Source organism: Diabrotica virgifera, chromosome 6, assembly GCF_917563875.1.
Source record: "Diabrotica virgifera virgifera chromosome 6, PGI_DIABVI_V3a".
Classification (NCBI taxonomy): domain Eukaryota; kingdom Metazoa; phylum Arthropoda; class Insecta; order Coleoptera; family Chrysomelidae; genus Diabrotica; species Diabrotica virgifera.
Genome location: NC_065448.1, coordinates 149,008,469 through 149,024,187, shown reverse-complemented (window position 1 = coordinate 149,024,187; position 15,719 = coordinate 149,008,469). Strand labels below are relative to the sequence as shown.

Below are 15,719 nucleotides of genomic sequence, written 5' to 3'. Positions count from 1 at the left end.
TAGTTTGGCCAGTATTTGTTTTTTGTTTCGTTGAACTTTGTTTGATTGATACTTGCTACTTCTTCACTTTCAAAATAGTAGGTTCTAATTTCACGTGAAAAAATTTGTTCAGGTGAGTAAATTAAAACTGGAGGGAGTTGGTTGGAATAGAGTATATCTGTAATGTCAGCTATTTCTGAGAAAGATTCTACTATGAGGGGGGTTTTCTTGAAGTGCCAGTATCTATGGGTCAAAACTTGAACTGTTAGTGACTGTACACTATTGAGGTAAGAAGTTTTTTTTGAAATGGTTTTTATCATGAATTTTCTGCTCAATAGTTGTCTTCTTAGTTTAAGAGGAGGTTCCACGGCTTCAGCTTGTATAATGTTTATGGGCGTTGACTTAAGATATCCCAGGCAAACTCTTAAGCATTTATTTTGTTGTATCTCGATTTTATTTAGATGTGTATCTGCTGCTGTTCCATAGAGTTGACTTCCATAATCCATTATTGATCGTACCATTGTTTTGTAGAATAGTAAAGCCGTATTTGGGTCTGCTCCCCACTTTGCTCTACAAAACGCTCTTAGGATATTTATAGAATTACTTGTTTTTTTGATAATTTGGTGGATACAGTCCTTCCATAATAGTTTTCTATCTAGATGCAGACCAAGATATTTTACAGAGTTACTAATACAGAGTTTATATTTTCCTATTGTTAATTGTCTTTGATACTTGTTTCTGTTTCTAGAGAAAATACATATATTGGTTTTGGACTCGGATATGGAAAGTCCCATGTTGTCTAGGTATTTTTGGATTTTTATAAATTCAGTGTTGATATTTTCTATACATTTGTCCTCTGATTTGCTACTGGTGTAAATAACAACATCATCAGCGTATTGAATGATTTTAGACTTTTGTGATATAACATTTTCTATATCCATTGTGTACAGGCTGTAGAGGATTGGGCTCAGGATACTACCTTGTGGCAATCCAGATCTACATATTCTTGATTCCGAAATTTCTTGATTTATCTTTAAGGAAACTGATCGATTAGAGTAAGCTGATTTTATGAAGTTGGCAAAGGAGGTTGGTAGACCAATATTGATGAGCTTCTCTTCTAGTATATTTATTTGAACATTATCATATGCTGAAGTTATATCCAAAAATGTGGCCAAAGTGCTGTATTTGTGTGTGAATCCTAGATAGATGTCATTTACTAGTATCGTTAGGGGTTCCAAGGAAGATCTTCCCTTTCTAAAAGCATATTGTGAGTCAGGTAATATTTTTTCATTTTCTAGCCAATATTCAAGCCTGTTCTTTATCATTCTTTCCATGGTTTTAAATATACACGATGATAAAGCTATGGGTCTATATGAATCTGCATTTCCATTCTGTTTTCCAGGTTTTTTGATAGGTACTATGATGTATTCTTTCCACATCGGTGGAAAAGGAATCCTATTTATCCAAATCGAATTGAACAATTCCAACAGGGCTTTCTTATGGTCTAAGGGCATTTTATGCAACATATTATATGAAATGTTATCCGCCCCGGGAGATTTATTATTTGTTGATTTAATGCAATGATCGAGTTCCCATAATTGAAATAACGATTGTAGGAAAGAAGTATTCCTATTTACAGTAGCTATTTGTTGAGTAATGTTGTTTTCGACCCATGGAGGTGAGATTTTTGTGTGGAATTCGCTTATCCAGTCTTCTTTGGGGTCCATTAGGGGTTTATTCGCTTGTTTTCGGTTTTTATATCGGTTTACTTTGTTCCACACTTCTTTAATTGGTGTATTTTGATTTAGATTTTGGCAGTAATTTATCCAACTTTTTTTCTTAGTTTCTTTAAAAGTTTTTTTAGCTACTGCATCAAGTCTTTTATATTCTGTTAGATTATTAAGATTTGGAGCCTGTGTGTAGGTTAAGAAAGCTTGTTTTCTTGCTTTAGCAGCTATGTTACAGGTTTCGTTCCACCAGTCCTTTGAGCAATGATTTCTATTTTGTGCGTTTGATTTTCGTAACGGAATTGCTTTGTCGGCAGCTTTGTTAATATTGTCGATAATGCCCATTAGTGATGATTTTGGTTCTGTTGCTTCAAGGGTAGCGGTGTATACATCCCAATTAGCAGCCTTGAGTCTCCATATATTATGTTTTGTCTGTTTAATTTGCGCAGGTGGGATATTCCTTCCAAATTGTATGTGTATTGGTAAGTGATTAGAGCCATAAGGTTCTTCTAAAGTACACCACGTAATTAGTTGTGTCAGATCCTGTGTACAGAGGGTCAAGTCTACAGCTGACTTCTTATTGTTTGCTAATGTAGGTGATCCGTCGTTTATAATTACTAGGTTGCATTGTTCGATAGCTTCCAAAAGAATCTTGCCATAGATATCGTCATATCCATCGTTCCATGCCAAACTATGTGCGTTAAAGTCGCCCCCAATTATGAATGGTTTTGGAATTTGTTCCAAAAAGTTAATCCACTGTTGTAATGATATTCTAGTTCTCGGTTTAAGGTATACTGAAACAAAGTAAATTTTTTTATGTATATATGGAAAATTTACCGAGATACAAGTATGCTCAAAGTTGATTGTAGTTGGAATTGAGACTTCTTGGTATATTAAGTCTGATTTTAATAAAATGGCAGAGCCGCCGTACCCGTCGTCCCGGTCACAGCGAATATTGTTGAAGCCTTTAAAATTATAGTATTTTTCTGCTTTAAACCATGTTTCCGATAGAAGTGCAACGGAGTAGTTGCCCCTATCTAGTAGATATTCTAAGTTATTTTTATTAGAAACTGCCGAACGGCAGTTCCATTGGAGGATATTTATTGCATGGTTGAGGTCTGAGAATGTGATGACGTGTTTCCATTTATAGTTAATTTGACTAAGTTTTCGAGTTCTTCCTTATTTATGTTTATACTTTTTGTTACTAAAACTTTTGTGACAATTTCTATAACTAATTCTAATATTGAATTTATCATGCTCAAGTCTGAAGGAGATGCAACTGGATTATTATTAATATTTCCCTTATAGTTAATGCTGTCTAATATTCCTCCCGTAGGTAATTGAGATCTAGGGGAAGATGTAATTTCATTATGCAAAATTAATGTTGGATCTGGACTATTTGGTCTCTGTCTTTTGAATGTTCGAGAATTTGTACTATTTGAATTATTATTGTAGAATATATTATTAGTTGACATTTTGTTAATTGGATTTGATGGGAATTGGGTGGGTGTAATTGGGATTTAATGGAGGGAAAGTTTTGAGGCAGGAGAGGTTTGTAGTTTGTTCCGTATTTATGGATGTTACTTTTGCATAGGAGTTTCTGGGGAACTGTTTGTTTGCGTCTTGATAACTAATATTATTGGAAGACATAGCGTCTTTAATAAGTTTTTGACGCTGAAATTCTTGACACGCGCTTAAATTTGTAGTAAAATGATCCCCCGAACAGTTAAAACATTTTGGAGTGAGATCGGTCTTTTTACAATCTTTTGAGTTGTGAGATTCTTGACATTTATCGCACCTAGCCTTGCTCTTACACTGCCCACCTGTATGTCCAAATCGAAGACAATTAAAGCATAATAGCACCTTTTGTTTGTATGGTTCGACTTCCTTTAGTACCTTGTTGATTGTTATATATTTTGGTAGCACTTGTGACTTAAAACTAACTACGCATGTTTTTGTTGGAATGTATTGAGTACCGTTTTCATCTACTTGTCTTCGATTTAATCTTGTGACTTGAAGGACTTCAAATTTACAGTGTAAATCGTACATTTTTATTCTGTTTTTAACATACTCTACTGAAAATTCTGTGGAAATATCTTTTATTACGCCCTGTCTAACTAAAAGAAACTTAGGAATGTATATGTCTAGATTATTTTTTATAAATATTGCTTCATTTTTTTTAGATATGATATAGTTAGCCGATTTATAATCTTTAAATTTTATACGTATTTTATTTCTTCCTACTGCGTCAATGCTTACAATTTTTTCATCAATTTCTTTAAAATTTGTGATAATAATGTCACCTATCCTTAACGCGTTTAATCTGCCTTTAAAATCGGGTGAATTATTTTCTAAATACGCGTAAAAAGGTCCTAGGTCGTTTTGTCGGTAAAGAAATTCCTCCCTTTTTGTTCCTACTTCTTTGTTAGTGTTATTTGTTATTGAAGTGTGTACATTAGCAAAGTCATTATCGATAATGGGTTTATTATTAACAAGTTTTGTGGTACTTATCTGTGTAACTGGAACAAGATTTTGGAATCCTAATAGCTCCTCCTTTGAAGATGTTGCATGTTCTGTATCCATTTGGGTTTCTAAAACATTTTTATCGGGGGCGTCGCCCCCGCTAACTGCACTCATAACTTTTTAATGTTTTTATTCCGATTTCGCTTTTTTATTTGGTGTAATTAATTTACTTTTAAAGTTCACAAAATATTTATTTAAATATCTAATTTATAGACACCGGTTTTAAAAAACAAGCTTCTTTCCTACGCACGTCTGACTACCACGACGAATGGAAGCTAAGTGTTTTCAAATTCTTGGAAAACTTCTTTCTAAATGTTTTTTGTGCTCGCTATTATACTTTATTTCACGTTAAGAACGCAACGTTTGGCTTATGCAGGTTAGTTTTGCTAAACTAGACTACCATTATACGATTCATTCTAATCAGACGGCGTGGCATCGGCGCGCCTCTATCGTCCATAAGAAATACGTAGCCCTATCTACGCAATGTTCCGTTCTTAACGTGAAACGCTCTATAGTATCACTACATCATCTTCGTACGCTATACACAGATCCTTGCTACCAAAATACTCATGTTTGTGCTCACATTTGATCTTCTTGCGGTTTATTCTAATACTAAGTTGAATAAATTCGTTGATAGCGGATCCTCTTGTTTTAAATCTCTATTCACTGTGAACTGCCTTGAAAAGTGTTCTTCCATTGTTAACCTATTTATCGTATTCCTAAGCGTTGTTCTCACTCTTAGACAAGGAAAGAGAGAGGACTAGTAATCCTATGACCAAAAGTGAAGCCAAACCGCCACCAGAGATTTTGATCAGCGACGTATCTTTGGGGTATTGTTATGGATTGAGTATTTAAAATGAAAAAATGAAATGTATTTAAAATGAAAAATTTGTGTACGGTAAATGTTTTATTAAGTTGCTCATATTACGTACATATGTTTCAATACGTTCATATGTTTTTATTACGAATTTTAGATGAGGATTTACTTTATTTTTTATGACATTTTAACCCTCAACGAACACCCACCACTGGCAACCCATTGTTATATTTGATGTGACCGCCATGTTTTTGGTAGCAAACAAACCAAAAACTGGCTTCAATTTTTGAACGTGTATTAAATGAGTGTTACCCGTCCTCTCTCTTTCCTTGTTTAAGTTCTCACTAGTCTGGGAAGCTTTTCAGGTATTTTTAATTTATTGAGTCATATGCCTGTTTAAAATCGATAAATAACATATTATGTAATCCTAAGTTTTGTTCGTAGCTATCATTTTGGAGCAATTTTAAAATAATTATTTGAGCAGTGTTCTTCCTGCTCTAAACAGTCCCTAGTATTCTCCGATCACTTGGTTATCATACTTCATTATTTTTTTCCTAACAATGGACATCATTTCCTAACATCAAAGGAATAAATTCGTAATGTCGCAAGTTGGCAACTTTAAGGAAAAATCCCGAAACAGGTCGATTTTTATTTTTAAATTGTAATTTTTTGGCATATGTATCATACTAGTAACGTCATCCATTTGGGCGTGATGACGTAATCGATGATTTTTTAAATGAGACTATAGGTCGTTTGTTAGCTCATTTGAAAAGTTATTCAATTCTCTATTCAGTAATATAAACAATAATATAATTATATATAGAGGGTGGCAAAAACTTTTTTTAATTAAATTAATTGACAAAAAGAAGAATGTATGTAATTTGTTTAATTTAAAATATATTTTACTGTTGCCAGAAACAGATAAATTACATACATTCTTCTTTTTTCTCAATTAATTTAATTAAAAAAAACTTTTTTTGCCACCCTGTATAAATAATTATGTTATTGTTTATATTACTGAACAGAGAATTAAATAACCTTTCAAATGAGCTAACACACGACCTATAGTCTCATTTAAAAAATCATCGATTACGTCATCACGCCCAAATGGATGACGTCACTAGTATGATACATATTATGCCAAAAATATACAATTTAAAAATAAAAATCGACCTGTTTCGGAATTTTTCCTTAAAGTTGCCAACTTGCGACATTACGAATTTATTCCTTTCATTTGCACCATACTATATGTGTGAAATTTATTTTTTTTATTTTGAACCCATCACCATCCCATGATAAAATTTTTATGTTATTAACAACAGTACTATGTATTTGTAGGAATATTATGACAATTTTAAATTATGTACTTTTTGGAAAAAAACTTAATCAAAATATAATTTTTTTGTTTAAGAAAAACTTGTTTATCGTAGCATCATGCTGTATATATCACTGCAAAATCACGTAGCATCCCAGCATTCTAGCTCAATTAGATCAGCTTCTACAATCATTCCAATAAAGTATGATCGGGGTGTTATTTCGAAAACGGCTTGAGATAAAAATTTAAAATTTTGTATTTTTGTTTCTCTTATTAGCCACTGTGAGTATTCCAAATTATAACCAAATCTGAAGAGGGGGCGGAAATTAGGTATGTTGAGTTGATATGGATCGACCCATATCCTCTTCTCTCCGACCAAACCAGATAGCTCGACGAGAGCCGTCTCGGATTGCAACGAACGAAATGTCACGGATATCGTAGCGACATCTGCTAAAAACAAACTAAGTTCTCAATGTAGCAGTACAGAAACCGACAATAAATTGTCCAGATTGTCCAAAGAAACCAGATTGTCAATCTGGTAGTATGGAGAACGATATTTATTGTCGGTTTCTGTAGTTACTACTAGATTCAGAACTTAGTTTTTTTTAACAGATGCCGCTACGATATCCGTGACGTTTCGTTCGTTGCAATCCGAGACGGCACTCGTCGAGCTATCTGGTTTGGTCGGAGAGAAGAGGATATGGGACTACTGATGATAAGGCAAAAAAGCCCCGAAACCGGTATAGACTCTTCCTGTACTCTCCGATTGAACCAGAGTGTGCTAATTGTTGCGTTTTCGGGTTGCAACGAAATTGAAAATGTTTATACATTTTTAAAATATTATTTATTTCGCCGCATTCCTTAAAAATCTCTTTCTCCTGCCCTTATGTTTTGGTCTCTTATTATATCTTTGACTTCTTTCACAGTTGGTTTCTTCATCTTCTTGCCAATTCTCATTTGCCACTAGTTTCTCTTTTTGGTCTTTCGAAGTATTCAGCCTATATGTTTAATTTTCTAGTTTTTTTCTTCTAGAAGTAAACTTTCTTTGATTCTGCAATACTTGGTATTATTCTTTTTAGTTTCTCTGGATTTCTTAACTTTTCCGTAGAAATTTTTTACCTCTTTATTTATGTAGGCTTCTTCTGTTTTTCAATTGCTTTTCTAGCTGTTCAATTTTCTTCTTTCTGTAAATTCTTTTAACTTCTCTGCTAGCCACACAGTTTTCGATCGTATTTTGGGTATTTTCTCTGCCTCATTGTAGTTTTGCCCCGTTTTAGTTTGTCAAAGCATTCCTACTTTCTCACGTCTCTTTATATGCACTGTTTCTATACACCTTTCCGCTGCTCCGATATATATATTTCTATGTCAACGTAAATTAATGTCAAATCGTTTAAAATATATTTTTCTATTTATATCTTATTCACATACATACATAATTTTATACATTTAAAGGGGGTGTAACGCTACTTCGCGTCCGCAGGTAATACTGCACGTGCACCCTGGGTAAACTAAAGAACTAGCACAAGAGGCGCCAGACAATCTTTCCGAAGATCTCCTGGCAGAAGTATATCGCAGTTTTTTTAGAATAATTAAAGATGACACGGTCAATGAATGGACTTTCCAAGGAACAAATTACAAAAGAAATTGGACTCAATGTAAGAGTTTGCCAATTAAATAATAGAAGGTATATGTAGAGCAAAATGTCAAATTCTATACAGACTATTAAAGGATAACGATGTTGATCTGGTCGCAATACAAGAAACACACACAGAAAACAAATTTAAACTAAATTTTCGTTTATAAAAATTAATTATTATTTATAATGCATTGTTATCTTTATATACAAAAACTGTGATACAGCCATACGCTAAATAAATAAATAAATGCTCCGACATGATTGTCTGTATGGTCTGCCATCCTTCTTCTATTTCCTGTTGATTGGATTCCTCTCAGGATTAGTTATGAAAATAAAATAATTTTAATATGGGCAGCTTCTTTATAACCTTGATTTTACATTTTTTTGTAGATAAATCTAAAAAAGGTGATACCCATCCACGGCTGGAACCCTTTAGTCCCGGTCAGGTTTACAACAAGAGCAAAGGAACCCAAGTGCACGTTATAGCCAATACGAACGAATCTGCACAGTGAACATTCCAAGCTCTCCGTCTGCCACACAAACAAATTCAATTATAGGCGTATTTTTTTTCTACTGGAACAAAGCATGAGAACTTAAAAATTTAGGAAAGCTCATTGGTTTCTTTGTTGGGTAGGTGCATATATAAGTATACATGTTTAAGACGGGTTGTTTTTTACTCCCCTTTATTTTTTATTTTTATTACGACTGATTTTGTGCCAATCTTAGTTACGCAGAGCATATTTTTCTCATTTATTTTTGTATATTCTTCATCACGTATTGCAATAAGTTTAAAAACAAGTATGAGTGTTAATTCAACTGTCTATTATTTAAAAAATTAACTCAATTCAACTGTATGTTAAGCTAATCAAAGTAAGATAATGTACTATTTTTGTTTTCTTCATTGCTTTTTAAACACAGACTCATTTTTGCTCAACACTCTTCATAAGAAGAATTTTTATCCCTTCCGACAAGTAATTTTTTCGAGCTACTCAAAATAGTGTAAAGTTTTGTCTGTGACAGTATTATCCATTGCAAAACAGCGGTACTTCGAGCCTTTTTTTATGTTTGGGAAAAGGAAATAATCAAATCTCGTGTTTTTGGTAGATCAATTTGTATCAATCTATGCGTTTTTTTTAATCGTCGTCGAAATGAAACTGGATAGTACACTCTAGTAATTGCCATTTTTTAAGTGATCAATACGACTAATAACTTTTGCATTCTAAAAACAGTCGCCGTCTAAAGCAGTCTAGAAAAGATAGACGCCACTGAAATGATATATGTTGGAGACGAATGCTACTAATTCCTTGGACCGACTGTAGAACAAATAATTCAATTTTAAGAGAGCTAAAAGTTGGCCAACGACTCTCCAGTAAAGTCCATCTCCAACAATTAAAATACTTTGGACATGTTATGAGAGGAAACACAGAAAACATGGAAAGACTCATTATATAAGGAAAGGTGGAAGGCCGAAGATTATAAGGTAGATCCCCAACAAGATGAATCGATCAAATTACAGGAATATGCAAAAGACATATGCATGAGTTAAAAGAAATGACCAGAGACAGAGATCTTTGGAGACGAACAATACACGACATCACGTCGACCACTACACTCCCTCCGGCGGTCAGGATTGAAGAAAGAGAGTCTATAGCAGTAAGGCCATGTCTGTAGCATCATCGCTTGTAAATATTCTCTGAATCATGTTAAAATGTTGAAACTGCCTGTAGAATTTTATAGGGGCTCATATAGTTGTTATTCTAGATATTTTCCAACAATTCTGTAACAATAGTGCTGCTTGTAAAAACTTGTACGTGTTCCAGATTATGTTGTACCACTATTAGTGCTTCTTGATCATTCGGTGTCCCATTTTTCTACAGTAGAAGTAAACGTGAAATGTCTCCGTATACATTTCTAATGGCCCCAAATGAATTTCAACCTATATTAAACGTTCTTTTAAGAACATTATGATATCCAATGGACACTTAGATTGACTACGTGACGTCAATGAGCCGATAGGAGCGTGGTGGTCATTTTGGAAGTGGGCGTGACTTACAACCATTGACATATTAAGCCTAGACTCGGCATACTCCCCAAAAAAGCGTAACGCGGAAACAGCATGGAAACAGTCGATAGGTGGTCTATCTATCTCTTTTAACCAAACGATCCCGCGCATGTGACTGACAAAGATGGCTAGACCACTTAATCCTATGTCGGCGTTACACCTCGATGCATTGAGTGGCATATCCCTAGCCAAGGCTATTTTCTTTACATGTCTCTGCTTACAACTCACTTGCATACGTGCTACACCTGTCGGCAATCGTCAAAGGCCACTGACAAAAGATCAAAAGATGTCGCTTTTTCCCTTGGTCGCCAAAATTTTCCCATGTCCAACCGCTTCAAACTCTACTACAGATACAGGAATAAGGCGGATTACCAGATGGAGAGAAAAATACAATTTAGCAGACAATGAAAACTATTGGATAGTTGACGATAGATAAAAGACGATTGGTTAGACAAAGAATAGACGATTTGACAGACCAAAAAAAGAGACCACAAGAGTCACACGTGCCCACTTTTCACACCTGGCGGCAATAATCAAGAGGCCCCGGTTGGCAAAATTTCTCTATGCTCAACCGTCCCAAACTCTACTAGAGTAAGTTGGGGCGTAACTAACTGTAGATGTTGTCTTCTTCTTTATGTACCATCTGCGCGATGGAGTTTGGCAATCATCACTGCTATTATAACTTTCGACACTACAGCCCGAAAGAGTTCAGCTGCATCCAATGAGGTTTCTCAGCCAGGACATTATTCTTCTACCTGTATGCTGCGCCTTCCTTGAACTTTTCCATGCATTATTAATTTTAGGAATTCATATCTGCCACCACGTGCTATATGATCCATATATTTTAGTTTTTTTATTTTGATGGAATCCAGTATCTCCCTGCTGTTCTCTTTTATTCTTAGTACTTCTTCATTGGTTATTCTGTCTGTCCAGGATATTTTCAGCATTCTTCGTGTCCACATTTCCACACAAGTCCACATTTCAAATGCTTCAAATATGTTGAGACATTGTTTATTAAGAGTCTATGTCTCCACACCGTACAAAAGAACAGAAAATACATAACACTTTAGTACTCGTTTTCTAAGATTTAGGCTGAAGTCTCTATACTCTGGGCTAATTAGCAAAATACAAGGAAAAGTTATTTACCAGCAATTTTATTGCTGGAATCGAATCTTATGATTGTATAATATATTAATAATATTGGTATGCAAAGTCCGCAGATAGTGTGCTACTTTTTCAAAAATCGTGTTTTTTTCAATTTTTGCGAACAAAAATGTGCGAAAATCGTGTTTTTTTCAATTTTTGCTCTATAACTCCAGAGATTTTAACTTTACACCAAAAACACCCAAATAAAAATTCACCGTAATTAAATTCTGCATAGAGACGTGTTTTTCCCGATTTACTTTGATGGAAATTTTCCCCGGAAAATGCGGGTTTTTCCAACAAAATCTTTAATTTTCAACTAAAGTTTTAGATAAGTAATTGTTTATCAAAAATTAAATTACTTGGTAATATAAAAGCTCTTTTCGTATAGATTATAATTCAAGAAGCCGATGGAAATTGAATGAACAGTTTAGCAACAATTGAATTGGTAATTAAAAATTTACGGTCGCTGTAATAACCACAATAATTATGATACATAAGAATAACTATGATTTTTGTATAAAAAGACACTGTATCTATCTAATGTACTTTACAGAATTGAAATTGGACTTTTAAGCGGCCTCAGGAATATTTTAAAATTATAAACAATTTTTTATCTTATAAACAAATAGAATGTCTCGGGAAAAATTATCAATTAAATCATGAAAACGGTATTAGAAAAAAAGCGGCAGGACGCTTCTTCTAAAAGAAAAAACGTTTAATTGTAATGAGTAGTTCCTGAGATACAACCGGTCAAAGTTGACCGGCATTTACGGCAAAGATATAAACAATAGGATCATAATTTCCGAACCGTCACCTTTTTATTTCGGTCCTCTTTTTCCACACCAATTTTCATATCTTTAAAGTACTCATAACATATATTATTATAATAGAAACTATCGATATTACGAGTGAAAATTGCCAAAAATAGCAAAATTCCAAACAAAAATTAGGTTGGAGAAAATGTAATCTCATTAAAAATCGGTATACGTTAAAAAAATGCATTTTCTCGGCTTCCCATGGAGCAATTTTCTTCATTCTTTTTTTTTGTTCCTAAGTTACTCGAGTAGAGCCATCTAACTAATGCATTGTTAAATGTCAAACTTGCTTTTGTTTTGTTATAAAAAATTTATTTATTTATTATAACAAAAATTTTTATTTTGTTTAATTAAAGATTGTTTAAATAATTATACAGCTTTTAAATGAGAATATTTGTATTTTTAACGTTAAAACACTTGTAGTAAGTTTATCTAAAAAAAGTCTACAAGTGGAAAAATATGTAGTTTTCTTTTCTTATAAATAAATTAATCTATTATAAAAAAAAAACAAGTTTGACATTTAATAATGCGTTAGTTAGATGGCTCTACTCGAGTTACTTGGGAACAAAAAAAGAATGAAGAAAATTGCTCCATGGGAAGCCAAGAAAACGCATCTTTTTAACTTATGCCGATTTTGAACTTTGAGATTACATTTTCTCCAATCTAATTTTTGTTTGGAATTTTGCTATTTTTGGCAATTTTCACTCGTAATATCGATAGTTTTTATTATACTAATATATGTTATGAGTACTTTAAAGACAGGAAAATTGGGGTGGAAAAAGAGGACCAAAATAAAAAGGTGATCGTTCTAAAATTATGATCCTATTGTTTATATCTTTGCCGTAAATGCCGGTCAACTTTGACCGGTTGTATCTCAGGAACCACTCATTACAATTAAACGTTTTTTCTTTTAGAAGAGGCGTCCTGCCGCTTTTTTTCCAATACCGTTTTCATGATTTAATTTAATTTAATATTTCTCGAGATTATTCTATTTGCTTATAAGCCAAAAAATTGTTTTAAAATTTTTTAAAATATTCCTGAGGCCGCACAATTCTGTAAAGTACATTAGATAGGTACAGTTTCTTTGTGTACAAAAATCATAGTTATTCGTATGTATCGTAATTATTGTGGTTATTATAGCGACCGTAAATTAACAATTCAATTGTTGCTAAACTGTTCATTCAATTTCCATCGGCTTCTTGAATTATAATCTATACGAAAAGAGCTTTTATATTACCAAGTTATTTAATTATTCATAAACAATTACTTATCTAAAATTTTAGTTGAAAATTAAAGATTTTATCTTTCCCGATTAAATCGGGAAAAAACACGTCTCTATGCAGAATTTAATTATGGTGAATTTTTATTTGGGTGTTTTGGTGTAAAGTTAAAATCTTTGGAGTTATAGAGCAAAAATTGAAAAAAAAACACGATTTTTGGGCGCCATTTTGTTTCTAAAAAAAGTAGCACACTATCTGCGGACTTTGCATGCCTCTATTATTAATATATACAATCATAAGATTCGATTCCAGCAATAAAATTGCTGGTAAATAACTTTTCCCAAAAATGGCCTATTCTCCGATAATTAATCTGCCCAGACTACTATTACATAATATTTGTTTAATATTATTGAATGCACTTCTAGCCTTTTCTATTCTAACTCTGATTTCTTTGGTATAATCGTTTGTTTCATTAATGTTTGTCCCTAAATAGTTATAATGGTAGATATTGTAAGGGGTATCTAAAAGCGTGAAAACATACCCAAGCTGTGACATAAACAATACCTACAGTAGTAGCAACTGTGAAAATTAAATTTTAAAAAAATCTAAAAGCCTAAGTCAAGACAGAAAATGACATGGTACGCTGTGGACCAAAGACAGCAGAAGTTAAGTAGACACACAGTTGATAAAAACAATATTTACACAAGTATAATATGGTAAAGGAAAACATAAACGCAAAAACACGGTTTGTAGCGAATCAAAACAGAGATAGACGTCATCGGAAAGAAAAAACAGTAGATAATTAACAAAATACTGAGTGTAATGGTAATGGAAATTATACCGCTGTACTGAACAATTAAATTTCGTGTAAAATTGCTAAAATTTTCGTGTAGAATCCTTTATAGCGCTCTCATAAATTGATCTTGAACGTCACTGTAAACTTTAGGTATAATATATTTCTGTTGTATATTCTTGACAATTTAATAATATATTTCTTACAAACTGTTTAAATATATAACACTCATACGTTCTTCACAATGATTCCTTTGGTTAAGGTTAAAATTTAGGTGATAGGATTTGTATTATTTATATGTACCTAAATTGTATATTATTGATGTAAATATATCTTATTATTTAAACTATTGGTTACAAATAAATGTATATTTATTGTTTGTTACTTTCTTTGTTTTATTCCCCATTTATTTTTAATTTCCTTTATCTTGGTTGGTCCAAAAAGAAAAGAAGGGATGACAGATTGAGAAGAATACTTGTTGGAAGCACTAGTGCTCTCAATCGGAACACTGTAGCGCTAGGTTCACTCATTTTAACAGAAGGATCTCTCTTTTATCATTATCCCATTACTGAGAATTGTGGTTTCCCTAATACAGTTAATAAGATGCTTCCATTGGATTGTATGGTTGCCGAGCGCAATGAAAAAGGGGAAAGGTTAGTCGAAATGAGAAAGAAATGGTAATAAAACATGTTGCACAAGCTTCCACCAAGAAGACTATATATTATCTTAAAAAACTAAGATAGAAAGAAGATGCAAAAATTCTATCAAATTTGGCCAGGCGTATCCAGGTGCTAATGTAGCTTCTGATCACAATTCAGTTGTTACTGAATTCAGGTTAAATCTAAAACCATCTAAACAGAGCCAAAATAGACACAACAACAATATCTCCATACTAAAAAACGGGAAAAAGAATACAAATCCACAAGGAAAATGGTTTCTTGTAGCTGAGCTGTATACCATACCTACTGCAGCATTGTAGAAAGTCTGAAATGGCATAAATAAACCTACGTCCAACGGCTGTAGTCTGTTCGTACAGTGTGGCGGTATAGTTAGGATTGTAACGCCATTATTTTTACATAAATCGATTGCCTCAATCGATAAATGACTTTGATGATTATCCATTAACAATAAAGAAGGGTTTTCTCTGGTACTACCAGTGTGCTTAATAAAATGCCTAACAACTTTCACAAAGCACTCTGTATTGATCCAACCTGTTTTTGAAGCTAGTCCTAAAGTTCCAGGGGGTGACCCATTTGTCATAAAATCTTTAAAGTGTACTCTTGGGAACACCACAGCAGGAGGAATAGCTACTCCAGATGCTCCAACAATACAGCATGTTGTAACGAGCGTTCCACGTTCACCACTTGTGGCTTTACTAACCTGTCGTATACCTCTTTCTGCAAACACTTTTTGGGACTTTTGAACGGTAACGGTTCCTGTCTCATCTAAATTAAAGATGCGACTACCATCTCCAAACACAGGGAAACGCTGTAAAACGGTTTCAAGTTTACTGAAAAACATTTCAACATTAAATCTATTGAAACCGGTTGCCCTTGCAAGACTGCAACCTTCTGGGGTCCGGAGGGATAAATTATTGGAATGACGTTTCTGAAATCCTTTCATCCAGGCAAGTGAAACGATTTTTGAAGTATGCCAGTTTGCTGGAACCACTATGTTATTGTAGGC

General features: G+C 33.4%; 1 protein-coding gene across 1 annotated transcript in view; it reads left to right on the top strand.

The window, feature by feature from the left end:
* Nucleotides 1–14,417, top strand: part of LOC114329182 (trafficking protein particle complex subunit 10) — a 143,603-nt gene extending 129,186 nt beyond the window's left edge. Inside the window, exon 14 of the mRNA XM_028278205.2 lies at nt 8,388–14,417. Within this exon, the coding sequence (XP_028134006.1) occupies nt 8,388–8,509 (122 nt within the window). The 3' untranslated portion in view covers nt 8,510–14,417. The remainder of the gene's footprint in view (nt 1–8,387) is intronic.
* Nucleotides 14,418–15,719: the final 1,302 nt, after the last annotated feature.